The 26,851-nt window shown below is 42.2% G+C and overlaps 1 protein-coding gene across 6 annotated transcripts in view; it reads right to left on the reverse strand.

Annotated features, from left to right (window-relative positions):
- CSGALNACT1 (chondroitin sulfate N-acetylgalactosaminyltransferase 1) overlaps nt 1-26,851 on the reverse strand; it is a 306,262-nt gene that overhangs the window by 89,684 nt on the left and 189,727 nt on the right. For all 6 annotated transcript variants that reach the window (XR_004536554.1, XM_033915299.1, XM_033915282.1 and 3 more), the window contains one exon: nt 9,875-10,091. Coding sequence is in view for 5 of the 6 variants with exons in the window: in XM_033915299.1 (XP_033771190.1) it covers nt 9,875-10,091 (217 nt within the window). In the remaining variant the exon portion in view is untranslated. The remainder of the gene's footprint in view (nt 1-9,874; nt 10,092-26,851) is intronic.

Below are 26,851 nucleotides of genomic sequence, written 5' to 3' on the forward strand. Positions count from 1 at the left end.
AATTATTGAACACCCTTCATATATCTCTGGAAGGACTGTTCACATAAGGCAGAGAATTTTTTAAAAAAAAATTTTGGTAGTGGACAGGGAGTCAATGCAGATGAATCAAGTCAAGCAAACAAAGATCAATAACCAGGTGTTACATACTGATTGATCAGGCAGATGCCATCCTGGAGGATTCTTTCTCAACTATACATTTTTCAAGAATCATAGGGTCTTTAAATGATTTGGTATTATTGCAATATGTCACTTTCATAATCACTGGCACAAAAGACCATATTTAGCATCAAGAGCCTTGAGCCTTGGTCTCAATGCTAAGAAATGTTTGTGCTTTTCAACAATGTTCTTTGCAAAGCCTCCAGTGATTATAATTTTGTTCCCATTCCAGAGAAGTTGATAGTTCAAGTTTTGCAGCTTTCATAATAGTAGGAACCTGTGGCCACCGCAGAATTGCTATGTTTTGAAGGTCTGTAGGCCCTTTTCTTGTTGACAAATACATTGGCATAGACAACATTATAGTAATCCAAATGAGAAATTAAAAATGCTTGTATGATAGTGCAGAAGTGTCCCATAAGCCCCTCCAAAGGATGAAGAACACACTAGTACAGTTAAGGTGAACAAAAAGTGCTGAGAAACTTTACTGTTCAAACTCAAAAGACTCAACACGAATGTGTTTTGGCCTTATGGCCTGCATTAGGAGTTCCAACATACCAAGGATACTTAAAAACCAAACATGTCACCAAGGACAATATAACACAATGTAACAAGCCAAAAAAAGTCCTCAGTGTTTCTTAAATCAAAATACAATGTACAGTTGACTCCACCTAAGTGCATGTCGGTTAAGCACACGCTTTGGTTATCCGCAGCCTACCATCAATGTCCCGTTTTTTCTTTTTACATTAAAGTCAATGGACGTAAACTCTGGCTAATTGCAATTCTGATAAGCACACAATCCGCTTATGTGCACTGATGTTATAGGTCCCACCTCTATTCATTCACGTTACGTTTACTCCGGTTAAAATTAATCAAGCTCTCACATGGATGAGCCACGTGTTTCTGATCAACAGTCTAGGCCTGGCCAGGTGTTCGACCTTTCAGAACTGCACCCTGGCGTCACATGGAGAAAAATCTTTGTCTCTGGCTGAATGTGTACAACATTCTGGTCAAAAGTCATTGTCTTTGGCTGGACATGTCGATGTCTTAAAGAGACTTGACCAATGGGAGAGTTAGGTCTCTATTGCAAAACATTACAGCGTTCATCTTAGCCAGATTTCTAGGATTCACAAAAAAAAGTGAGCCATATTGAAAAACTGGCAAATCAACAGCAATTCTACCAGGAAACAGAAAAGAATTGGGAAGGCAGGAGATGTTGAATAGGCGTTGCTGCGATGGTTTTCTTAAGCTAGAAGTCATGAACTGCCAATCAGTGGGCCTCTGCTGATGGAGAAAGCAGCACAGCTATCTGAAGAACTGGGTGTAGAAGACTTTAAAGCAACAAACTGATGGCTAGAGAGGTGGAAAGTTTGTAACGGCATAAAATTTAAGAAGCAGCATGGCGAAAAACAAGACACGGATGAGTTTGGTGCAGAAAGATGGGTCATGGAAGTGTTGCCATCAGTCATTGGTGGATATGAACCATGCAATATTTTCAATGCCGATGAGACAGGCCTATACTGGTGTGCCATCCCTGATGGAACATTGGCTTTCAAACACAGAGAAACTGTTGGCTTCAAGGTGCCAAAGGAATGATTGACATTGCTGCTCAGTTGCAATATGGATGGTAGTGAAAAGCTTGAGCCATTGGTGATTGGAAAGAATCAAAATCCTCGGTGCTTCAAAAACATTAAATGCCTGCCTGTTGAATATGAAAGCAACAAAAATGCATAGATGACGGCAACACTGTGGATTGAATGGTTGCAGAAGCTTGATTAAGCACACACACCATTTAAGCACATGTCGCGATCCAGTCCGGAGTGCTTGCACTTAAGCAGAGTCGACTGTACATAGGTCACATCACACAAGCGGTGTGAACCAGGATTGTTGAATACTTGAGCAAAATCCATCGTGGAGATCTGATGGCCCCTCTGACTCAGCATTGGACTGAAAACTTGCATGCTGTTAAGGACTTGCAGTTTGTAGTGTTGGAAGCCTTGAAACTCCCCCACCCCGGGGGGGGGGGGGGAGAGAACCTATCAGCTGCCCTTTGGAAGCAGGAGCAGGGATGGATTTTTAAGTGGCAAATGGTACAGCCACGAGGTCTGAATAAAGAGTTGAAGGTGGGCTTTTTCACATACGTAAAGACCTGCTTCTGTTTGGGTAACTCCTCCAGATCCCAGTTTACATCTTTTACTCACTCCAGTTCATTCATTGATGGTTCCTCCTAGCTATATGATGTAACTTCCGGGGGGGATAACAGTTACTTTAGCTGTGTATGGCGTTTCTGTGAAAAGTGAAGAGAAACAAGAGAAACAACAGATTGTAAGGTAACCACATTTGGGTATTAATTTGGTGTGAGGTTGTTATTTGGCACGTTATAGTAAGATGATGAGACTGATATATTTTTGTGTTTACAGACCAGCACGAATAAATTCAGTGTCGGTTTTTCTGAGGCAACTGGATGCGAAATATGTCAAGACCCGCCTAAGCCCAGTGCAGATAAGTTTTTTTAAAAAGTTTATGCAAGATTTAACTGGCAAGATGTTGAAAACTTATCAAATGCAAAGCCATATTATGTGCTGTGATTGAAAAAGGAGAGTTTTCCTGCTGCAAAATTATAAAATTCATATAAATAATGAAAAGTCAAAACTGTAACAAACACACTAACACACTCTGAATTCAAAATATAAAAAAAGTATTAAAATGAATTACATTTAGAGAAACTACTATAATAAAAAAAAATAAAATATCTGTTCCATATGAATAAAAAAGTTGTTCTACATTAATAAAGACAATTAATTTTGAGGGCAAAGTATACATGTGATTGAGACATACTAAAACATAAGAACATAAGAAATGCCTGCACCGGATCAGACCTGGGGTCCATCTAGTCCGGCGATCCGCACACGCGGAGGCTCAGCCAGGCACACCCTGGCGAATACAATGGTCACTCGTAACCCTCAATGTCTTCTGCAAGAAGTTGTGCGTCCAATTTTCCCTTAAATCCTAGAATGGTGGTTTCCTCCACCATCTCTTTCGGGAGAGAGTTCCAGGCATTCACCACTCACTGTGTGAAGCAGAACTTTCTGACATTTGTCCTGGCCGTGTCCCCTCTCAGCTTCAGGCCATGACCTCTGGTCCGAGACTGGGTTACATTTGCCAATGTGAATAACGCTGTTTCTTGCTCATCATCCTTTCCCCCTGCTGGTGAGTGAGCTTGCTCCATTATGTCGATCCCTTTTAGCAATTTAAAAGTCTCTATCAGATCCCCTCTCAGTCTTCTCTTCTCAAGGGTGAATAGTCCCAGTTTTCTGAGGCGATCTTTGTAGCTCAAGTTCTCCATACCTTTTACTAGCTTCGTCGCTCTCCTCTACACCCTCTCCAGTAGTGTTATATCCTTCTTCAGGTATGGAGACCAGTGTTGGACACAGTATTCCAGGTGTGGTCTGACCATTGCTCTATAAAGCGGCATTATGACCTCCCTTGATCTACTCGTGATTCCTTTCTTTATCATGCCTAACATCCTGTTAGCTTTCTTTGCCGCCGCTGCACATTGAGCCGATGGCATCAGGGTTCTATCTATCAGTACTCCCAGGTCTTTTTCTTGTTCGCTCTTCCCCAATGTTATACCTAACAGTTTGTACCCATGCTCCCTGTTTTTCCTGCCCAGGTGCATCACTTTGCATTTTTCTACATTAAAACTCATCTGCCAGTTTTCTGCCCATCTCTCAAGTTGCTTCAAATCTCTCTGGAGTTCTTCGCTGTCTTTTTGTGACCTGATTGCTCGGCATAGTTTTGTGTCATCTGCAAACTTGATGATAGAACTGGTCGTTTCTTCTTCCAGGTCATTTACGAAGATATTGAATAAGATAGGCCCAAGAACTGAGCCCTGAGGCACACCGCTAGTTACTTTCTTCCAGTCTGAGTACTTCCCATTTATGCCCACTCTCTGTCTTCTGTTTTCTAGCCATTTTCCTATCCATCTTAGTATATCCCCTTCTATTCCATGACTTTGTAGTTTCTTGAGAAGTCTCGCATGAGGTACTTTGTCGAACGCTTTCTGGAAGTCCAAGTATATTATGTCAACCGGTTCTCCGCTATCGACTTGTTTGTTCACTCCCTCGAAAAACTGAAGTAAGTTTGTCAAGCATGACTTCCCTTTCCTGAAGATGCAGCACTAACAGTAAAATCTTCCAGGACAGTATAAATCTCTATAAGGTAATCGCAAACAATCAATTTTGAATTTTAAATTAATATGTTGCAAAATACAGCCATTAAATAAATAAATACTTGCCACACTCTGATATATTTAATTATATTTCATATTACTTCATGTCTGCAGAAAATTCATATTTGCAAAAGCTCATATAATGTCTATTTCATCAGATAATACTTCCTCAAACTTCCTATGGCCTCAGCGGCTACACCCAAGTACTCTATTTCATGTAACACTCGAGTATGACAGTAGCCAGCCTCCTCATTGGCCAAGAGAACTCATTTAGTTTCAATTCTTGCATATAATTTAAATAAGTTAAGTAAAACTTTAGTGAAAGAACTTATCTCATCTTAAGTGGATACACTGAATGGGGATCCGACGCGAATTCAGCGTTTCGCTTGATATGCTGTTTCAAGACTCATTCCCCATTTAAGAAAGTACACCATTATCTCCGTGTCTGTCTAAAAAATACAGCCAGCATAACAAGTGTTTACCTCTAAATTTCAAAAGACTAATTATGAATATGATAAATACACTTCAGAAGTGGGAATATGCACATAGAAAATGGAAAACTATAATAAAATAAACCCTATAATGAGAAATAGATAATTCTAAATACAATGATGTGAATAAATATGGAATCTAAAAGCCGTATAATCTTAAAAATATGACCAATGCTCAGTTATAAATTATAAACATATAGGGGGGAAATTCTGTATAGGACGCTGGTCTCAGCAGCCACTTAAGCAGCAGCTGAGAATCGCACACTGGCTTCTTATACAGAACCGCGTCTACCCTAACAGACAGAGGTCTAACTGGCCCGATTTTCTAACCAGCACCCATGCCACAGACACTGGTTAGAGAATTGCTCATGATCCTTTGCCATCAGTTGATTGCGGCAAAGGAATCCCCCTACTGCAATTAGCTTGCAGGAGGTATGCCCATTCCCTCCTGCCAGAAGGCCCCCCTCCCCCTGAGAAATCCCCCGACAAGAAGGATGCCCACTCCCTCCTGCCAGAACAGCCAATGCCCCATCCCCCTGAGAAATTGTCCGGCAAGAGGGATACCCACTCCATCCTGCCACCATCCCTGGAACTCCCCCCCACCCGACAACCCTCCAGAGCCCCCCCTCCTGTAGACCCTCCCGGCACCCCCCTCTAACTGGTAGACTTTCCTCCCTGGCACCCCCAGCCCCCCCGTACCTTTTAAGATGAAAGTCCAGTCAGAGGGATGTATGCACCCTCCGGTTAGTAGGCCCGCCACTCCAAAATGGTGGGCCTTTTCCTTCTCGGTGCATTCTGGGATATACCGGGGAAGGGCATAAGGCTCTGATTGGCACAGATGCTTAAAGCCCCTCCCAACCAAAGTCTTAGACCTCCCTCCCAGTGCATCCCTTTCTCCTACCTGCCCTGCACTTTAAAATCATTTACAGAGTAATAGGAGTGTCTTTTTGCTGCTGCCGCTCTGCCTATCCTCAAATAGGTCTGGCCATTGCCACTGTGCGCTTCTCCAAGTCAGATTACAGATTTATTACACTTGATATACCGCTAATATACAAAAGCAATCAAAGTCAGAGACTAACTACTTTTGGTTTGGTGAAACCAGCAGTTAGTCTGACTCAGAAGAGCATGAGGTGCTGGTGGCCAGACTCATTTGAGGATAGGCAGAGTGGTGACAGAAAAAAGAAACACTACCATCACTCTACAAATGATTTTAAAAGGCAGGGCAGGTAGGAGAAAGAGCTGTTGAGGAGTACTAATGCTGGTGGTGTTGTAATGCAGGGTCAGCATAACAGGTAAACAATGGCAGCTTTTGGTACATCATTCCCCCCTCCCTGTGCTTACCACTTTTACTGTGTTGCACCAGAACTGTTGCATGCTACCATGTTTTCCTGAAAATAAGACACTGTCTTATAATAATTTTGGGACCAAAAAATGCACTAGGGCTTATTTTGGAGGGATGTCATTTTTTTTGTGTGTACAACGATCATCTCTCACTCATCCATCCCCTTGTGCAGCATCATTCTATCCCTCCCGCCCATCCCCCCTGTGCAGCAGAACCCCAAAAGCAATTTCATTTTGTTGTTAGATCTAATTTAATCTATGCATTGTTCTTGTATGCCACATCTTCCCTATAAAATAGAGCTTTAAATGGTTAACAAATAAGCAAATAGAGATCATCCTTAAACAAAATGAATTTCAGATGTCATAAAATTTCTGAAATAAAAAAGTCTTGAAATCTTAGTGGAACAGATAATACAAAGCAATTCCCCCCCCCCCCATGTAGCAGAACCCCAACGACCCCGCCAACCCATCCCCCCAGAGCAGCATCTTTCCATCTCTCCCTCCCATCCCCCCCATGCAGCAGAACCCCGCTGACCCTCCCACTGCAAGACTGACATACCTCCATTCCAAACAACGGGAACTTCCCTGTGCCTTATGACATCATCAGTGATGCAGCAGAGGGAGGTATGTTGGCCTCGCGGTGGGAGGGTCGGCAGGGTTCTGCTGCGCGGGATGGGAAGGAGGGATGGAAAGATGTTGTGCAAGGGGATGGGTGAGATGGGAGGAAAGATGTTCCGGGGGAGGGGGGAGAGAAAGTGCTGCTGCCGGCAAATCGGGGAGTGTCAGAGACATTCAGGAAGGGCTTCAGGGGTCAATCCAACTAGGGCTTATTTTCGGGGTAGGTCTTATTTTCGGGGAAACACAGTTTTTATCTCTCGGAATAAACAGTGATTTTCCCTCAGTGTACCTTTCCATAGACTTTTTCCTCAGGAACTTGTCCCGATTTTTTTTTAACTTGATTATGCTAACTGCCTTTACCACATCCTCCGTTAACAAATTCCAAAGCTTAGGGCTTCTTTTACGAAGGTGCGCTAGCGTTTTTAGTGCAAGTACTGGATTAGCGCGTGCTATAGCGAATGCCAGTCGAAAAACTACCACCTGCTCAAGAGGAGGCAGTAGCGGCTAGCGCGCGGGGCATTTTAGCGCGCACTATGCCTTTAGTTATGTGTTGAATGAAAGAAATGTTGCATCCTGTAATTTTATCTATTCAAACTGGTAGAAAATCAGAGGAAGGCAACTAGGTAGAATAAGTGGGTCACTTGGCTCTCATCTACTGTCATTTACTATTTTAGTGTACATTATGGGATCATTTTGAATAATGCCATTTTGATATTTGTAGAGAAGGCCTTTATTTCTAGGGGTAAATGCCCTCTTTTGATATTTTCATACTTGCAATGAGAGAGACCAGAGAAAATCAGCACAAGATACATGTATATTGGGCTGGTGAAACACATATCTCAGGAGCTGCTATGGCAGTCTTGGCTTAAAGCAGAAAGAGACCATGATTAAATCTATTCACATTCTTTTTATAGCAGCACTGCATCAAGAGCAAAATGCATTAACGTAACAAGGAGAGTTGCTGGCACTTCCGACAATGCCTCCGTCACATAGGCCAGAGATGTCAAGCTACAATCCTGGAGGGTCATAAACCAGTCTGGTTTTATGCTGTCCCTAATGAATATGCATGATATACATTTGCTTACAACAGATTACAGTTGGATACTGTTGATATAGACCACAGGTGTCAAAGTCGGTCCTCGAGGGCCGGAATCCAGTCGGGTTTTCAGGATTTCCCCAATGAATATGCATGAGATCTATGTGCATCCACTGCTTTCAATGCATATTCATTGGGGAAATCCTGAAAACCCGACTGGATTCCGGCCCTCGAGGAGGGACTTTGACACCCCTGATATAGACTATCATACCTTTTATTTAAGAACCTTGCTAATTCCTTGTATGCAAGTGACTGCAAGATACAAATTTAATAATGAAATTATGGGGCTTATTTTTAAAAGAGAAAATGTCCAAAAAATGGCATAAAGTTAGTGGCATTTGAACATTATTCTTGTTGAAACATCCAAATTGTAATCACTACTTTCAAACCCCATATTTTAGACATCTTTCTAGGCTGATCATCTAAATTCCAAGGGGGGGGGTGGTGGTGTTGAAGGCACATTTTGGGCAGGCTTAGGACTTGGACATTTTGCAGAGATTTAACAAAATGCCCAGGGCACTATTTACAATGTTTGGGCAAGACCTGTTTTAAAAATGAATAAGAGTTAAAAAAAGGTGCCCAAACTGACCCGATGACCACTTTGACTTCAGATGGCCACACAGATACATCTGAGCAGAGCAGAAGGGGCATTCTAGGGAGTACTGCAAAGAATGTCACGTTAAAAAGTCCCAGGTACATGTCACCATAACCTGTTTATATTGTATGGTGAGCCCTCCAAAACCTATTATACCTACATAAAGATGACACCTGCAGGCATAAGGGCTATTGTTGTGGTGTACAGGTGGGTAGAGTAAGTTTTGGATGAGTTTTGGAGGGCTCACCATATAATATATGCAGTATATGGTGACTGGGACTTTTTAATGTGATGTTTACTGCTTTGCTCAGATGTCTATGTGGCCACTTTGCTAAGAATACTGGCTGCTTATATATCCCAATGGCTTGTTTTTGTGTATTTTTTCATTTGGACATTTACGTGTTTGAAAATAGCCAAAAAGATAGATGCACTAAGGTCCAAAATGTCGAGATAGGTCATTAAAAAAATAAAAAAAAAAGATAGACATCTTGCGGTTTCAGAAATGGACATTTTCTCTATTGGATTTTTGGACATCTTTCCCAAAATGTCCAAACTCAGACTTGGATGTCCTATTGAAAAATGCCCCTCCATGTTATCTGTTGTTTCAATGGGGTATCTGCAGAAGCTGCATGTATTTCTGAAACTGCTTAAAAAAATTAATATTGTCACATTTACTTCTCTGTTTTTCTGTGCAGGCATAATTCCCAGTCATAAGGGAGAAATGTTCATCTCAATAATATTTGGATAGGAAACAATTTACTTATTCTCTGATTAAAAGTGTTGTATAGGTGGGAATGAAAACACAAAACAGAAGCAGAAATTCCACTAACAAAAATGATGAAATTCACACTAGAAAGTGGAAATTAATGAAATCAATTGAATTAAATGTAAACTAATCCAATTTATTGATAGATCATCTATGGGACGGAAGTAAGGCCTCAGACCATATTGCTAAGTCTCATGTCGGCCAATGGCCGTTTGACCAACTGTAATTGTAGATTTAATCATCGGACCACCTCCATCCCTTCCAATATGTGTAGAGCATTTAATGAAAGGATCTTTTCTTTTTTGGGTGCAAAAACAGCAGATTTTATAATGTGCAAAGCAGCAAAAGGAGCAAATTGTGTGATAAATTAAATTAATAACTAATAATTTATAAATAGATAAATATATAAAAAAGCTGCTTATCTTGGCAGTTTGCAAAGACTGACTCTGACGGATCCTTTTCGTTGGAACTTCTTCAGAGAATCAGTGAAATATTTAATAAATATTACTGTTGCGTCGTAAAGAACAAGTTCTGCCCGTGCGAGCGCACTATGGTTCATTCATAATACAGGCAAAAAACAAACCTGAAATTGTGCATAAACTGTTGAAATTTGTCAGCTCTCCGTGCCAGGGGTACTATAATGTTCACAAGTGTGCTGGCCATGTTGATCTTTTCATTCTTTACTTTCATGATCGGGCCGAAAGGTCTGAACAGAACAAGTCGTTTGTATTCATGCTTCCTGTCCCCTTTGAAAGTCAGTTCATACAAAGTGCCTTTGTCTCGCTCAGTACGGCATAGTCCTGTGAACAGAGTTGCAAAAGAATGGAAATCTATTAGCAAACTGAAGAAAATCAGCAGCAAATGGTGATTCTTGTCTTACCACAGTAAATGCATACATCATATACTGTATATATATATATATACACAGTATGTATATATATATATATATATATATAGATATAGATATAGATATAGATAGATATAGATATATATAGATATATATATATACAGTATATATATAGATAGATAGATAGATATACAGTATATATATATATGATTCAAAACATAATTCTCTCAATCCAATGTCATAACAAGGTCAAGCAACATAAAATGATCCAACTTAATTTTAAAGTATAGCATTCCTACATCAGCGAGTGCTAGGGAGGTAAAATTCCTAGACGTCATAAATGACTGCTTCTTGGAGCAACTGGTCTAGGAACTGACAAAAAGGGGAGTTATTTTATATTTGGTCATTAGTGGAATGCAAGGCATATTACAGGAGGTAACTGTGTTGGGTCTGATGGGAAACAGTGATCATAATTTGAGCTGATACCTGGAGTGACGTCGTAAAAGAAATCTACTGTAGCGGCATTTAATTTTCAAAAGGGTGACTGATAAAATGAGGAAAATGGTTAAAAAAAAGCTAAAAGGATCGGTTGCAAAGGTTAGGACTGTAAACCAGGCTTGGATGTTATTTAAAAATACCACTGCCACTGATGTCCTGCCGTTGCAAGGGAATTTGGAGTTCCCACTGGGCCTAACTTTCAAGGGATTTATTTTCTTTAGAGCGGGTTCTGGATGAGAGGGGGCAACAAAACCCCGAAGGCTTCTTATGGTTACATTTAGCTATTATGTGTCCGCTTTGAGGGATTTGGTATTATCTTGTGGGTTCTTTACAAGGTTGCGTGAATTGTTTGCTGAGGATACTGGGGTCCCCTTGTCTGTTTCACAGTTACATAAAGTTATCTGGAGTATCTTGCCCCCTAGGTCGTTTGCTGACTTGGTCCCAGACAGAAATCCTGGCTGGGAAACCACATAAATAAAGCCAGACAAACCTACAACACATTCCGAAAATAAATTAAAACCGCTCTATTTGACAAATTCCTTGCCTAATCAGATGACCTCTCTCAGGTATTCTTTCCCCTTATAACCCCAATGTATTATGTAACTTCTTTCTCTCATGTATTCCTTCCCTATGCTTCCCTAATTATCATGTAACTTCCTTCTTCTTGCATTGTGTAATTCGCTGGTTGTCCAGCCTTCTTTCTATGTGAACCGCCTAGAAGTCAGTTTGACTATGGCGGTATAGAAAAATAAAGTTATTATTATTATTATTAAATGGGGAGAGGAGCTGGGAGTGAATGTAAGAGACTCTGATGTACATCAGGCTCTTACTCATATATCCACTGTTATATCCAGCTCGGTTTGGAGGGAATGCACTTTCCGGATTATACATCGAGCATATTTTACACAGCTACAGGCCTGTCACTCGGGGTTGGTTACTACTTCTATTTTTAGTAAGTGTTCTCATGCTCGTAATATTATGGCACACTCATTCCGGTCTTGCCCCAAGATTCAAGCTTCTTGCATCATATCCTTAGTTATTTGGGTAGGTTATGGGATGCCCCTGTGTCTTTGTCCCACTTCGGGGTTTTGTTTGGGAGGGCTACTGCTTGTGGGTTCTATGGAAAGGAACGCACTCTGCTCTTCCAGAAAGCCTGTATGGTGGGGCATAAATGTATAACACAGTGCGGTTGCAAGATTCACTGCCTACCTTTTGGCAGTTATTTTCAAAGATGCAAGGTACAGGGTGAAGTGTAACAAACAAAATGGAAACCAGAAAGAGGATTGGATATAGTAAAACAAACTGGCTTCAATAGAAGAAAAGGAGTGATTGAGAAGTGACCCACTTGTCCACATTTGTTACTCTCTGATTTTCATCTACATCGGGTCTCCTGAAGCAGGATTCGAAACGGGGCCACGTTGGGACCCCCAAAGACAATAAACAGAGCTAAGTAACTCAGTGGTGGCAGTTTTAACTTTTACCAAATGAAGACATTTCTTGCATAAAACAGAAAGACTTTGAAACTTTGTTTTTTCAAACATCTTTGGAGTTTTTAAGTGTGCCCATAAACTTGTTAAGTTTGCAGTGACTGGAAGGTGAACTCTTCTCCAAGGGAGATTTAACAGCCTTCCCTTCAGAGTTTCATATTTCTGAGCAGTTTTTCAAGCCTAATTGGGTCACTTCTCAATCACTCCTTTTCTTCTATTGAAGCCAGTTTGTTTTACTATACCTTTTGGCAGTGGCATAACCAGTTCCATAAGTTTACTGTTATTTGAGACTGTGGAGGCATTGTTGTCTGTGAAGTGTAGAAAATCATGTTTGCTACTGTGGAACCCGTATATTCATTCTTTACCACATAGAGCCAGAAGCTTAATACTTAATGATTTAGCAGGAGCTTCTGTTTGATGATATTTGGCTACTCCAATCCTAGGGGGGGGGGCTTGGGAGTGCTGTATTCAGTTAACATGTTGGTTATGTCTTACTGTATTGTTTTCTGTCTCTACGTTAGATATATAGGAAGGAGGACGTATGTAACCGGTCCTTCTTCGCTTTGTACTTGATCATTGTGTAAATTCTGTATTCTAATGTTTGTTCCTGTAAGGCATGTTTGTCAATAAAAATGTTTAAACATAAAAATACCACCGTGGAAGCCAAGACCAAATGTATTCCACGTATTAACAAAGGTGGAAAAAAGAGAAACGCAAACTGGCATGCTTAAAAGGTGAAGTGAAAGAGGCTATTAGAGAAACCCCCCCCCATCCTTTAAAGAATGGAAAAAGGATCCAAATTAATAAAATAAAAAGAGACATAAGCACTGGCAAGTTAAATGCAAAGCATTGATAAAGAAAGCTAAGAAAGAATATGAAGACAAAAACTTATAACAATTTTTTGGGTACATCAGAAGCAGAAAACCTGTGAGGGAATCCCTGGGATTGTTGGATGATCAAGGAGCAAAAGAGCGCTCAGGGAGGTTAAGGCCATAGTGGAGAGACTGACCCCCCTCTTTTACTAAGGCGTGCTAATATTTAGCACGCGCTAAAATGGCTAGCACATCTTAGTAAAAGGACCCCTGAATGAATTCTTTGCTTAGCTCTTTATGGAAGAAGTTATAAGGTCTACCTGAACCGGAAATCATTGTCAAGAGTGATGAGATGGAGGAACTGAAATAAATCTCGGTGAATCTGAAAGATGTACTAAGCCAAATCAATAAGTTAAAAAATGATAAATCACCTGGACCAGATGGTATACATCCCAGGGTACTGAAAGAACTCAAACATGAAATTGCTGACCTGCTGTAGTGATCTGTAACCTGTCGCTAAAATCGTCTGTAGTACCTGAAGATTGGACAGTGGCCAATGCTATGCCGATTTTTAAAAAGGGTTCCAGGGGAGATTCAGGAAATTACAGACTGGTAAGCCTGACTTCAATATCTGACAAAACAGTGGAAACAATTATAAAAAATAAAATTGTGGAACATGTAGAAAAGTATGATTTAATGGGACAGAATCAGCATGGGTTCAGCCGAGGGAGATCTTGCCTCACCAATTTGCTTGACTTCTTTGAAGGTGTAAATAAGCATGTGGATAATGATGAGCCAGCTGATATTGTGTATTTAGATTTTCAGAAAGCTTTTGACAAAGCTCCTCATAACAGACTCCTTAGAAAAGTAAAGAGTTATGGGATAGGTGGTAAAGTTCAGTAATGGATTAGATAGAAAATAGCGGGTAGGGTTAAATGGCCATTTTTCTAAATGGAGGAGAGTAAATAATGGAATGCCACAGGGATATATACTGGGACCAGTGCTATTTAACTTATTTATAAATGATCTTGAAATTGGAATGACAAGCGAGGTGGTTAAATCTGCAGATGACACTAAACTGTTCAAAGTTGTTAAAATACATGCAGATTGTGAAAAATTGTAGGCAGACCTTAGGAAATTAGAAGACTGGGCATCCAAGTGGCAGATGAAATTTAATGTGGACAAATGCAAAATGATGAAATTTAATGTGGACAAATGTAAAGTGATGCACATTGGGAATAACAACCCAAATCAAAGTTACCAGATGCTAGGGTCCACTTTGGAGGGTTAGTGCCCATGAAAAAGATCTGGGTGTTATTGCAAACAATACAATGAAACTTTCCACCCAATGTGTGGCGGCGGCCAAAAAAGCAAACAAGATGTTAGGAATTATTTAAAAAGTTATGGTTAACAAGACTAAGAATGTTATAATGCCTCTATATCACTCTATGGTGTGACCTCACCTAGAGTATTGCATTCAATTCGGATCGCCTTATCTCAAGAAAGATATAGCAGAACTAGAAAAGGTTCAAAGAAGAGCGACCAAGATGATAAAGGGAATGAAACTCTTCTCATATGAGGAAAGACTAAAAAGGTTAGGGCTCTTCAGCTTGGAAAAAAAATGGCTAAGGGGAGATATGATTGAAGTCTATAAAAAATCCTAAGTGGTGTAGAACGGGTACCAGTTGATCAATTTTTTACTCTGTCAAAAGTTACAAAGACTATGGGACACTCAAAGTTACAAGGAAATACTTTTAAAACCAATAGGAGGAAATATTTTTTCACTCAGAGAATAGTTAAGCTCTGGAACGCATTTCCAGAGGTTGTGGTATGAGTGTATAGTGTAGCTGGTTTTAAGAAAGGTTTGGACAATTTTCTGGAGGAAAAGTTCATAGTCTGTTATTGAGATAGACATGGGGGAAGCCACTGCTTGCCCTGGATCGGTAGCATGGAATGTTGCTACTCTTTGGGTTTTTGCTAGGTACTAGTGATCTGGTTTGGCCACCGAACTAGATGGACCTAGTAAGGCTATTCTTATGTTCTTAAAATAACCATTCTTTTTTGCAGAAGAGAAAGACAAAAGGACAGTGCTCAAACTATTTCAGATCTGAGCCTAAAACAAATAAACACTGTGGCGTAGTGGTTAGAGCTACAGCCTCAGCACCCTGAGGTTGTGGGTTCAAATCCCATGTTGCTCTCTGTGATTCTGGGAAAGTCACTTCATCTTCCACTGCCTCAAGTACATTAAATAGATTGTGAGCCCACTGGAACAGACAGGAAAAATGCTTGAAGTACCTGTACGTAAATCACTTTGAATGTGGTTGTATAACTACAAAAAGGTGGTATATAATCCCTTAGCCCTTTATCTCTTGCTACATTATCAAGTTGCTCATCCTTTTACATCAAAGCTCAGTCACATGATATGACCTCTTTCAAGAGTCTGAGGCCCACCTGCAATGCACATACTATTGGCCATTAACATGTAAAAATGTGGTGCTTAATACACATATTAGTGGCAGATAAGAACATGCAAATGAGGCAGACAGTAAAGTACCTAGAGATGGGATTTCAAAACTTTAACTACACCTCCCAAGTTGTACTTAGGTTTTCTTTTAATGTTAATGTACTTGTGAAGCAGGCTGTGTGTGTATTTTTCACTGTTAATGAGCTGTTTCTATCATTATGCATCTATGTTCCTCATTACATAGAAACATAGAATGTGACGGCAGAAAAGGGCTGTAGCCCATCAAGTCTGCCCACGCTAATGACCCACCCCCAGACTTCACCCGGCTAGAGATCCCACATACATATCCCATTTCTTTTTAAAATCGAGCACGCTGCTGGCGTTAATCACCTGCAATGGAAGTTCATTCCAATGATCGACTACCCTTTCGGTGAAGAAGTAGTAGTTTTTGCATTCATTTTTTTTCTACATGCAATAGTGCACTTTACTACACCAACCCCTAAATGACATCTCGTGTATTGATGTTTATTTTATGTTACTAGATTCGTGATATAGCTTTCCTATGGTAAAGCTGTTTTCCCTGCCCCAAATAGCTTCACAATCTAAGTCAGGGGTCCCAAAAGTCCCTCCTTGAGGGCCGAATCCAGTCGGGTTTTCAGGATTTCCCCAATGAATATGCATGAGATCTAGGTGCATGCACTGCTTTCAATTGCATATTCATTGGGGAAATCCTGAAAACCCGACTGGATTCGGCCCTCAAGGAGGGACTTTGGGGACCCCTGACTAAGTTTTGTGCTTTAGGCCAGTGGTTCCCAACCCTGTCCTGGAGGACCACCAGGCCAGTTGGGTTTTCAGGATAACCCTAATGAATATGCATGAGAGAGATCTGCATATAATGGAGGTGCCAGGTATGCAAATCTGCTCTATGCATATTCATTAGGGCTATCCTGAAAACCCGACTGGCCTGGTGGTCCTCCAGGACAGGGTTGGGAACCACTGCTTTAGGCAATGGGTTAAGTGATTTGCCCGGGGTTACACAGAGTTGCAGTGGGAAGTCTTAGCTCACTGCACTAACCATTAGGCGACTCCTCCACTTAATCCCCCATCTCCAGTGCTGCTACTTCTTCTTTTGTATAAATACACCATTACTTGTCTTTTGATATTATATTAAATGGGATTCTCTGGCTCCAATCAAAATCCATAAATCAACAGAGCTAGAAATAAGTTGGGAGAATTCGGTTGAAGGTAATGAGCTGACTCTGTTTCTTAGATAGTCAAGGATCCTGATCCTTTTTGTATCTTGGTAGCTATGGACAGTTTGTTAGACATTTAGGTTCATAACATGTAGCTTCTGAAGAAGTGATCTCCATGTTTTTTCAGGCCTGACTCTTATTCAAGTGGAAGATTTTCTTATTATGGAATAGATTTTTAGCCATGTGAAGGAGTAAGTAGTATTGTGGCAGGTTTCCTATGAACACTTCCTCACTAGTGTTGAAGATGAGGAGTGGGGCTCAGGCATAGAGGTGCCCTGAGGCACCCAGAGAAGCTCCAAAGGAAGAGGTCTCCAGGACAGAGACCCTGAGTCAGAAGTCTCCAAGAGGAGGAAGCCTGTGTGCTGAGGGAGATCCCGAGTAAAAGAATCTTCCCAGGGTGCTGACTGGGCTGCAGTACCTGTTGGGAATCCCACTTAAGTGAGAAGGAGCTCTAGCTCAGAAGTTTGCACCTGTTGTTAAGATGTAGATGCCCAGGGATTGCATAAGAAGAAACAAAAGACTACCAAGTTTCAAGTTTAATGGGTTTTTTGATTAATCGCTTAATCATAATTCAAAGCGATGAACAGTTTAAAATTACATTTGGTGGGTAACAATACAATACAAAATTTTAAATAATAACAATGTGATTAAAGATTAACTTATCATACTCATGACACAAGGAAAAAGGGGATGCGAAATACAAATCAATATAGGAAAGCAGATCAAAAAAGGGAAAAATACAGGAGGGAAACAAATAAAAGTTATAATGTAATACAGTAGAAATAACTTGGCCTAAGGATTATTAAATTAGTTACCAAAGGCATCTTTAAAGAGAAATGTTTTTAAATTACTTTTGAATTTTCCCAGATCTTGTTCTTCTCTTAAATAAATTGGAAGGGCATTCCAGGTCTGTGGTGCGGTAACAGAGAAAATAAATTGCCGTCTTGTGTTGATAACCTTTAGCGAAGGAATAGTTATTAACTAAGGTAAGAGGTTGCCTTTATTTATTTGTGAAATAGGCCTGGATTTATGTGTGAGTAATCTGAACACTGCTAAAGAAGCCTGGCAAGACAAAACTGTTAAGAGATGTGGAGATAATTGTCAATGTGGTTGTTGGCCAGGTTTGAGCCAGAGTCTGCAACAGAACAGACTGTGCTAATTTGAATTTGTGCTCCTTTCTTTCCTTAGTTTGTAAACTGCTTAGTTTTGTTTCTTACAGTTTATGGCAGTATAGTAAATGTTTAAATAAATAAATACATGAATAAATAGAATTGCTTGTGCACTTCTTTTGACTTAACACTACTTCCAGCCTGTGTCTGTGAGGGTTCCATGCTTGTCCTTTAATGAACCTGCTACAAGACAACATATATCTAAAGACTAGGATTTTTCCTGAGAATTATTGTTTTGATAGTTTGCCAAACAAAATAGCCTAGCTTTTATAGTAGCACCTTTATTCCACATGGATTATGTGCTGACATAGTTGAGCTTGGGCTATGAATGGATAATAGCCCAGAGTGCCTTACAATGAAAGATTAGGTTCTTACCTCAAAAATCTTGTTTCTGTTAATATACACAGGAGTCTGTACTTTACCTGTTGATTCCCACTAACCACAAATCTGCAGAAGGGTGTCACTTTAAGATCTTGAACTCCTTCCCTTAAATTTCAGAGCAGAACAGAATGTTTGTTGCTGAGGATGCTCTCCAATGCCCCTCCTTCTCTTTTCTTGTGTTTCAGTGGAGTTCAATTGCAGAAGGGTGTCACTTTAAGATCTTGAACTCCTCCCCTTCTGCAATGGAGAACAGCTCCTTCTTCAGTTGGTACCAAAGCAATTGGATACCACTGAAACACAAGAAAAGGGAAGGAGGGGCACGGGGGAGCATCCTCAGCAACAAACATTCTGTTCTGCTCTGAACAATAGAACAAAGATCAATAAACAGTTAACAATATAACACTGAACAACCTGTTAAGTGCAACTAGTAGGGGCTAGAGACCCCCCACCCCCAAAAGGAAAGGAAAAAGGAGCCCCCTGTTCCCTGTAGCAATGTCTCTGCTTAATGTTAGATACAGAAGAGGCAGTTGTTTAGAGGCAGAAATCAGACGAATCAAAAGTCCATGCAGGGTGGGCTGTACGGACTCCTGTGTATATTAACAGAAACAAGATTATTGAGTTAAGAACCTAATCTTTCATTCTGTTACGTATACACAGGAGTCTGTACTTTAGTTGATGTACCAAAGCAGTGTCAGACGTCTATGGAGGGACAGATGAACCTCCCCTCAGAACAGAGGACCCAAAAGCGGAATTCTCTCAAGCCACCACATTCACTCTGTAGAATTTCATAAAAGTATGAAGAGTAGCCCAAGTAGCTGCTCAACAGATTTCATCAGGTGAGACAGCCCAGGACGCCGCTACACCTCTTGAATGCACTGTGATAGAGATAGGAAGCTGTTTCTTGCAGGCAATGTAGGAAGAATTGCCACATGAATCCATCTGGCAATTGAGGCCTCGGAGGCTAGCTTACCTCATCTTGAGTGGCTGTGTTCAGTATAAAAAGATGATCAAAAAGTCTGGAATCATTAATCTTTTCCAGATAGATAAGCAGAGCTTCCACAAGACTGTATTATTTCACCAAACCTGTAGGATGAAAGGCAGGCAAACTAAGCTCCTGATTGACATGGATGGCTGAAACTACCTTTGGAAGAAAAAAAGAAACTGTGCACAGAAAATCACCCGACTCTGTGAAATGAAGAAAGGATTCCCTACAAGAGAGGACCTATAACTCTGAGATCCCCCCTCGCCGAGACTATGGCAACCAAAAACACTGTCTTAACCATAAGATCCAATAGGGAAGCTTCTGTCAAAGGCTCATATGGAGCATGGGACAGGCCCTTCAGAACCGCATTGAGGTCCCAAGATGGGAATGGTCTGCATAATGGGGGAATGGTCTGCATAATGGGGGTCTCAATCTGAGAGCCCCCTCAAACAACAAGTGAAATCTGGGTAAGATGCCAGAGACTGCAAGCCTTTCTGAGCCCGAAAGCATAAGATACCAGCTACCTACACTTTAAGAGATGAAACCACTAGGTCCTTGCATGAATCACTTAAATGGGAGCCTTCTCAGACTCCACCTGCTCCTTGGTGAGAGGTCTTCCAGTTCTTAGCGCAAGCCGCAACCATCACAGGCTTCTTTGCCCTAAGGAGAGTTGTAACCACAACCTCCAAGTAACCCTTTCGAATCACGGTGGTGCACTTAAAAGCCATGCCGTAAGGCCAAAGTGTTCTGGATTCTCCACAGGAACCAGGCCTTCGCTGTGTAGCCCTGGATGAACCAGCAGCTTCAGGCATCTTCCTCTCTGCAGATGCACCAGACCCACATACCAAGGCCTGCGGGGCCAATTCAAAGTCACCTGAATCACCAACCCCTAATGGTTTGCTATCCTGTTGATGATCCGACCTACCATGGCTCATGGAGAAAAAACAGAGAAGCTGCTCTGTGGGCCAGAGCTGAATTAGACCATCTAGTCCTGCACTTCCCTGCTTGATTCTTCGACTATAAAAGCAAACTGCCTTCGCATTCTTAGCCGTGGCCATTAGATCCATGTCTGGTTTACCCCAAGTCTGAGCCATGAGGGAAAACTCTCTCTGGGACAGAGACCATTTCTCTGGGACCAGAGTCTGCCTGCTAAGAAAGTTGGCCTGGACATTCTCTACCCCTGCCACATGGGCAGCTGAGAGAGCTTACAAGTGAAGTTCCACCCACTGGAATAACATCTGTGCCTCCAGGCGAAGGTGAGTACTTCTGGTACCTCCTTGTCTGTTCACTTAAGGCACTGTGGTGGTATTGTCTGAAAACACCCTGACTGCTTTCCCTGACAGAAAGGATTGCCACTCTAGCAAGGCCAACCGAATGGCTCTCAGTTTCAGACAATTTATGAACCACTTGCTTTCCAATGGAGACCACCTGCCATGGAGGGGACGACCACAGCAGACAGCCTCCCCCCCACCCCACACACACACACACAGCTGCTTAGGCTAGCATCAGTCATGAGGGTCACCCAAGATGTTGATTCTGAGAGGCTAACTCCTCAACAAGGCCTCCCTCTGGAGCCACCAATACAAGCTGTGCTTTGCCTTTAGGGAGTGGCGCTGTGGAGACCACCTGGACAGAAGGGAGTACTGGAGCAGGCATATAAGAGCTCTGCCCAAGGAACAACCTCCAGGAATTCCATCATCGAACCTAGCACCTGCAGGTAATGCCAGACTATGGGGCTCAGAAGAGCCAATAGCCCTATGATCTGCTTCTTGAGCTTCTGTTTGCATGGCTTGGGAAGAAAAACATGGCTATGTGCCATATCGAACTACACTCCCAGATATTCAAAGCATTCCGAGTCGGACAAAGGTGACTGTCAGAAGCTGACTATCCAACCCAAGTTCTGCAGGAGGCTCACCAACTGCTGAACCGTGTGCTTGTAGTCCTCCAGAGAGGGGGGACCCTGATCAGCCAGTCATCTAGATAAGGATGTACCTGGACACTCATCCAGCACAGGTGGGCGACTACAACCACCATCACCTTGGTAAAGGTGCGGGGAGCCGTGGCCAAAACAAAAGGGAGCACCACAAACTGGGAGTGTCACTGCAGAACATGAAATAGATATTTCCTGTGATCCGGAAAGAATGGGATGTGCATATACGCCTCTGTCAAATCCAGAGAGACAAGGAATGAGCGGACTGTCTCCATGTGAAAGCAGGGGACCTTTAGGGCCTAGCTTACTGACTTCAGATCTAGAATGGGCCTCCAATCTTTGGTGCCTCATTGAAGTATAAAGAGTATCTGCCGACTCTTCTTTGGGAACTGGTTCCATGGCATGAATGTCAGAGTTGTTGCACTGTCACTCAGACTCTGACCTCCTTCTCTGGCCAACCAGCTGAGGAGTTGAGGAACAGATCTGGAGGGGGCTGAGAAAACTCTTATCTTGTGCCCCTCATGAATAATGTCTAGAACTCAAAGGTCAGGCAAAATCTGTTCTCATTCCTTCCAGAAAGCTGACAGCCGCCCACCAATATGAGGAGCGGTGGTCATTGTTCTAGTGTCATCTTTAATTCTTGGGGGCTGAGCCACCAAGGGAGCCCATGAGCTGCTAGTGCCTGTAACAGCCAAATCTCTGTCTGGACCCCTGAAAGGGCCTCTGCAATGAATAATCGGAGGAAAATTGTCGGGATCTCCCAGAGGCATGAAAATTACCCCTGCCACCCTTGGCAGAATGACGGTTCCTGCTGTCTGGGAGGGATTTGGGACAGCAATCTGCCACAATGGCCATGAGGTTGTCCAGTCCCTTGCCAAACAGCATCTGCCCCTTGAAGGGCAATCTGCTGAGAGTGGCCTTGGAAGCTGAGTCACCCGCTCATTGTCTGATCCAGAGCATCTGGTGGAAAAAATGGAGTAAGCTGAAACTTTACTCAGGACTCTGATGATGTCATAAAGAGCATTGGAGCCATCCTTTAAACTGACTCTATTGTCTTTAATCTACTCAATATCACATATAGTCCATAAAGTTTCAACTATAAAATCCTTTATCAAAGACACCACTCACATGTTGAGAATGGTAGCTGAAATTACAGAGGTAAAGCCGCATTGGATATTAGTTACATTGGATGTTGCTGCCCTGTATACCATGATCCATAATAACTTCTATCTTCAAACTCATGGGATTGCGATGGGGGCATCATTAGCGTCCTCATTGGCTATGTTGTACATGGCTGATATGGAAGAGCGACATATTTATAAGATGACAAAGTTTCAACATGTGGTACTTTAGAAGCGGTTTCTAGACGATATTTTTTGTATATGGTCATCTACTGAAGATGATCTTCTTCAGTTTGTGGAGGAACTGAATCTGATAGATGTGAATATTAAATTTACAACAACTATTTGACATGATAAAATTCCTTTTTTGGATATTATTATTAGGAAGGATACATCTCAACTGTCAACTACCTTATATCGAAAAGAGATAGATCGCAATAGTTTATTGCGATACCACAGTTTCCATCCAGTGGGTCTTATAAAAAGCCTACCTACTAGCCAGTTTTTGAGACTTCGGAGGATTTGTGACTCCCTAGATGATTTTCGGGTACAAGCAAGAAAAATGAAACATCAGTATTACCAACGTGGATACCCACAGGAGGTGGTGAAGAATGCCTACAAGAGGGCGAAATATGCCCAACGTGCATGGCTACTACAAGAAGCTGATAGGGAAGTAAGCCCTACTGAAGTGCTGGTGTTTGTTCAGGACAAACTCGACCCATGCCTATAACATTACTCAAATTATATTAAAACATTGGCACATAGTCAGATTGGCAAATCCTAGTTTAGAGGATCATCCTTTATTCTCCTATAGACGAAAGAAAAATATAGGGGAATTTATTAATCATAATAAATTGCAAGAGGCAGCCCAATTATTAGGGGCTGCCATTTGCCATGTGGCCAATGCCAATGGTGCCCTTTTACATTACCAGGGGAAACAAGGACCCACCCGGGAACGGGTGAGGTCTTTCAAGCTAGACATTATACTAACTGTAATTTGGACCATGTTATTTATGTGGTCCAATGCCCATGTCCTAGATTATATGTTGGCCTTACAACACGTTCGATTCGAACACGCTTAACGGAACATAAATCAAGGGTCCATAATTTGAATGAGGCTTCCCCTTTGGTTCGCCATTGGAAGAGTTGTGGGCACACTCTTCAAGATCTGAAATGGCGGGTATTAGATCAAATTGTAATAGGGTGGGAGGGAAGTAATATTGAGCGCAGGCTTAATTTAAGCGAACTTAGATGGATGTTTAAACTGAACTCTATGGCCCCGGGAGGACTTAATGAAACGTCCGACTGGATGGCCCAGGTAGATCTTTAGTTAGAGCCGTTTTAAATGAGGGGAGTTTTCACAAATTAAATGTCTTTTCTAAATAATTTAGAGACTCTATTAGATTTAGCTTAAAATCAACATTTGACAGATTTTGTAATTGTTGGAGGTCCAGATATGACGTCATTGGAGTGGGAGTGATTTAGTCCAGAGTCAGATCGCCGCGGCCATCTTTTGGAGAGCCGATGGCTGTATGAGTGAGATGAGAGAAAATAGGTGAGTGTAGTCCCTGTTGCTGTGAGTTGATGGCAAGGATTGTATGGGTTTAATTTTAATATTAAACTGAGCTTGTCTTTGATTTTCAGCCTTCCCACTGCCTTGAAAAAGAGAACGAAACGTGTTGGCTGAGGGGATTTCCAGTAATGGCTGAAAGCTAAGCTAAGTGAACTATCTACAAAACTATTTATTGAAAACTATTTATAAAAATGAAAAATTAATATATAAAAGCAAAGAAAAAGAAACACAATAATAATAAAAACAGATGTGCCTTCGGGAAAGATGAGGAAGTAATCCCTTAGAGCTATGTTGCTCAGGGGGTAATCTGATATCCCTCTGGCACTGTATATGTTGCCCTGTGTGACTGGACTATATGTGATAAAGAGCATTGGCCACATAATCCACTCCTTCCTTAAATATGTAGGGACAGGAATCCTCAAGCTCTGAGGAACTAGTCTGCAATCTGATATAACTGGCCTGTGCCATGAAGGAGGCAGCTGCTGCAGCTTTGTTACCCAAAGACAGTGATTCAAACTGTCTTTTAAGGACATCTGCTTTGCGGTCCTGTGTGTCCTTCAGCATCACTCCACTCTCACTAGGAAGAGAGGTGTGCTAGGTCACTTGCACTACTGCAGAATCCACTTTTGGCTGCACAAACAGCTGCTGGAAGTCCAGAGCCATAGGACAGAGCTTAGACATAGCTCTGGCCACCTTTAGAGAGTCTTCAGGCGGCTCCTATTGGTCAGTGACGAAGGAGGTGATGTCCGGATGAGCAGGAAAAAAGTTTGTCTGTGCATTAGTGCCACTCATAACAGAACACTGAGAGGTGGAGGACTGCTGGGCATCAAGTTTCAACCTAGAGAGGGTGTCAGAAATGACATGGGGAAAAAAGCTGGCTTAAAAAAGTGATGCACTGAGGGATCATTGCAGTGATCCGCTGCCACACATGTTGGACCCCGTCAGGGATCCCAAATCATCCACAGATGCAGAAGAGCCATGCGACAATAAAGGCATGAAAAGGGACTTCCAATCATCCCAGTCCTGCTTCAAAGGGTCACTGATGCTAGGAATTGGAATGGTATGAAGCAGAGACACCTGCTTGGGAGCCGGTGGAGCCGGCGAGTGCGTAGGCAGCACAGTGTTTCCTGGTCCTGTTAAGTAGGCTTTCCATAGAAGGCTGAAAAAATCAGAAAAGTATTGCATTGGAGGACCTGAGGCTCCTTGTATAACCCCAGACTGAGGAACAGGAGATTCATCCGCCCCCACATGCTTCTGTTTAGCCCCATCACTACTCAGATCTTCTGAACAGGATCTCTTCCCCTTAGACTGGATCTTCTGGGATTTTGGGGGGGGGAGGGGGGTCCAAGGCCTTGGAGGACTGAATAAGGGCCAAGCCCAAAGCACCCTCCCCTTCCTCTTCTGCTTCACGGCATGTAGAACATGTCCGCTCCTCAACTGGTTCATCTGCACAAAAAACACAGGATCCAGGGCTAGAATGGCCTGGGGCATCCATGAGAGGTGAACTCTAGGCAAATTGAATGGATTTGAGGCAGAAAAATTGAAGTTTAAAAAAAGATCATAAAAAAACCTAAGATGGCTGCCATCAGAAAATTTGTGTGAAAAATGGGTCGTTGGAGCTAAATCCAAATTTAAAAAAACGATTTTAGGGTTGTGCAGGAGGGGGAACCCTAACCTCAGAAACCTTTAAAAATGAAATTTCCAAACATTTCCTCTATGTCCCCTGAGGAAGGCATTCTTCATATGCCAAAACTGGGTTCCTAGTTGGGACATTGTTCCTACAGGATGTTGCTCCAAGGACCACTTTAGGACTGTGGAGATATTCACAGAGACTCTGTTTTGAGACTGTTTATATTGACTTCTACTATTACAATAAAGCACCAGGTTGTACTGACAGTTGCTTGCCTCTCCTTTTGCTGCTATTTACCATATTTTTCATTCTATAAGACACACCCGACCATAAAACACACATCCCTGTAGAGGAGGAAAACCCAAGGAAAAAAAAATTCTGCCTACCGCCCTGTCCTGTACCCTGTCCCCCCATCTGGTGATCTAGTGGTCGGTTGGGACAGGGTACAAGGCAGGTCTAATGGTAGATAGCCCCCCCACACTTTCCACACTCCTATCTCACTGGACAGTTGCTTCTGATCTCTTCCCCTGATCTCTTCCGGCAGAAGCAGAGCGGCACACAAGGCAGGCACGCGCTTTTCGCGCACCTGCCTGGTCCTGTGCCACTCCCTGAATGACCACTGTCAGTTCTCACGAGTACCACCATCACACTGGAGGGTGGAGCAGTAACATGCCCTTCAAAAATCTGGCTACATCTGGATGTGTAGAAAAGGTGCTCTTATTGAGCCTAGGACCATAACAGGAGAGCCCAGCTATCAGAACTCTCAAGAAGCCAATCACTAGGTCCTTTTCTAGACTCTCCTGGAGAAAGTTAATCATCACTAAGATCAGAGCTGAGCTCAGGTCTTTTCACCTCTAAGTGCAACAAATTTAGAAACACTACCAGGCCTTCGTGTATGCTGTTACACTTGACTTTTTCCTACACATCAGAATGGTGGAGACCATGCCATATGAGCAGCCTTTGCACGCTAGCTCTGCATGCTCAAGAGCCATGCCGTAAGACCAAAACATTCTGGATTCTGCTTGGTAATTAGTCCCTGCATGAGTAGCCAGGAAAGACAGGAAAGTTTGAGACTTTAATCCTTTTGCAGATAGGCTAAGTATTCTTATCACAGGCGTCTCGGCCACTCTGGTGCCACTAGAATCACCCTTCCCTGGTGTACACTGATCCTGCACAGAAGACGGCCTATCATGGGCCATGAAGGGAAGGCATATAGAAGACCTGCCTTTGGCCAGGGTTGAACCAGGGCAACCAGACCTTTGCTTCCCAGCTCGCATCTTTGACTGAAGAATCAATCCACTCTCCCCCTCCCCCCCCCCCGATTCATCATGCAGGTGAAGGCTTCCTGGGACAAGGACCACTCCCCGGAACCAGGGTCTTATGGCTGAGGTAATCTGCTTGCACATTGTCAAC

Source organism: Geotrypetes seraphini, chromosome 1, assembly GCF_902459505.1.
Source record: "Geotrypetes seraphini chromosome 1, aGeoSer1.1, whole genome shotgun sequence".
In the NCBI taxonomy this organism is placed as follows: domain Eukaryota; kingdom Metazoa; phylum Chordata; class Amphibia; order Gymnophiona; family Dermophiidae; genus Geotrypetes; species Geotrypetes seraphini.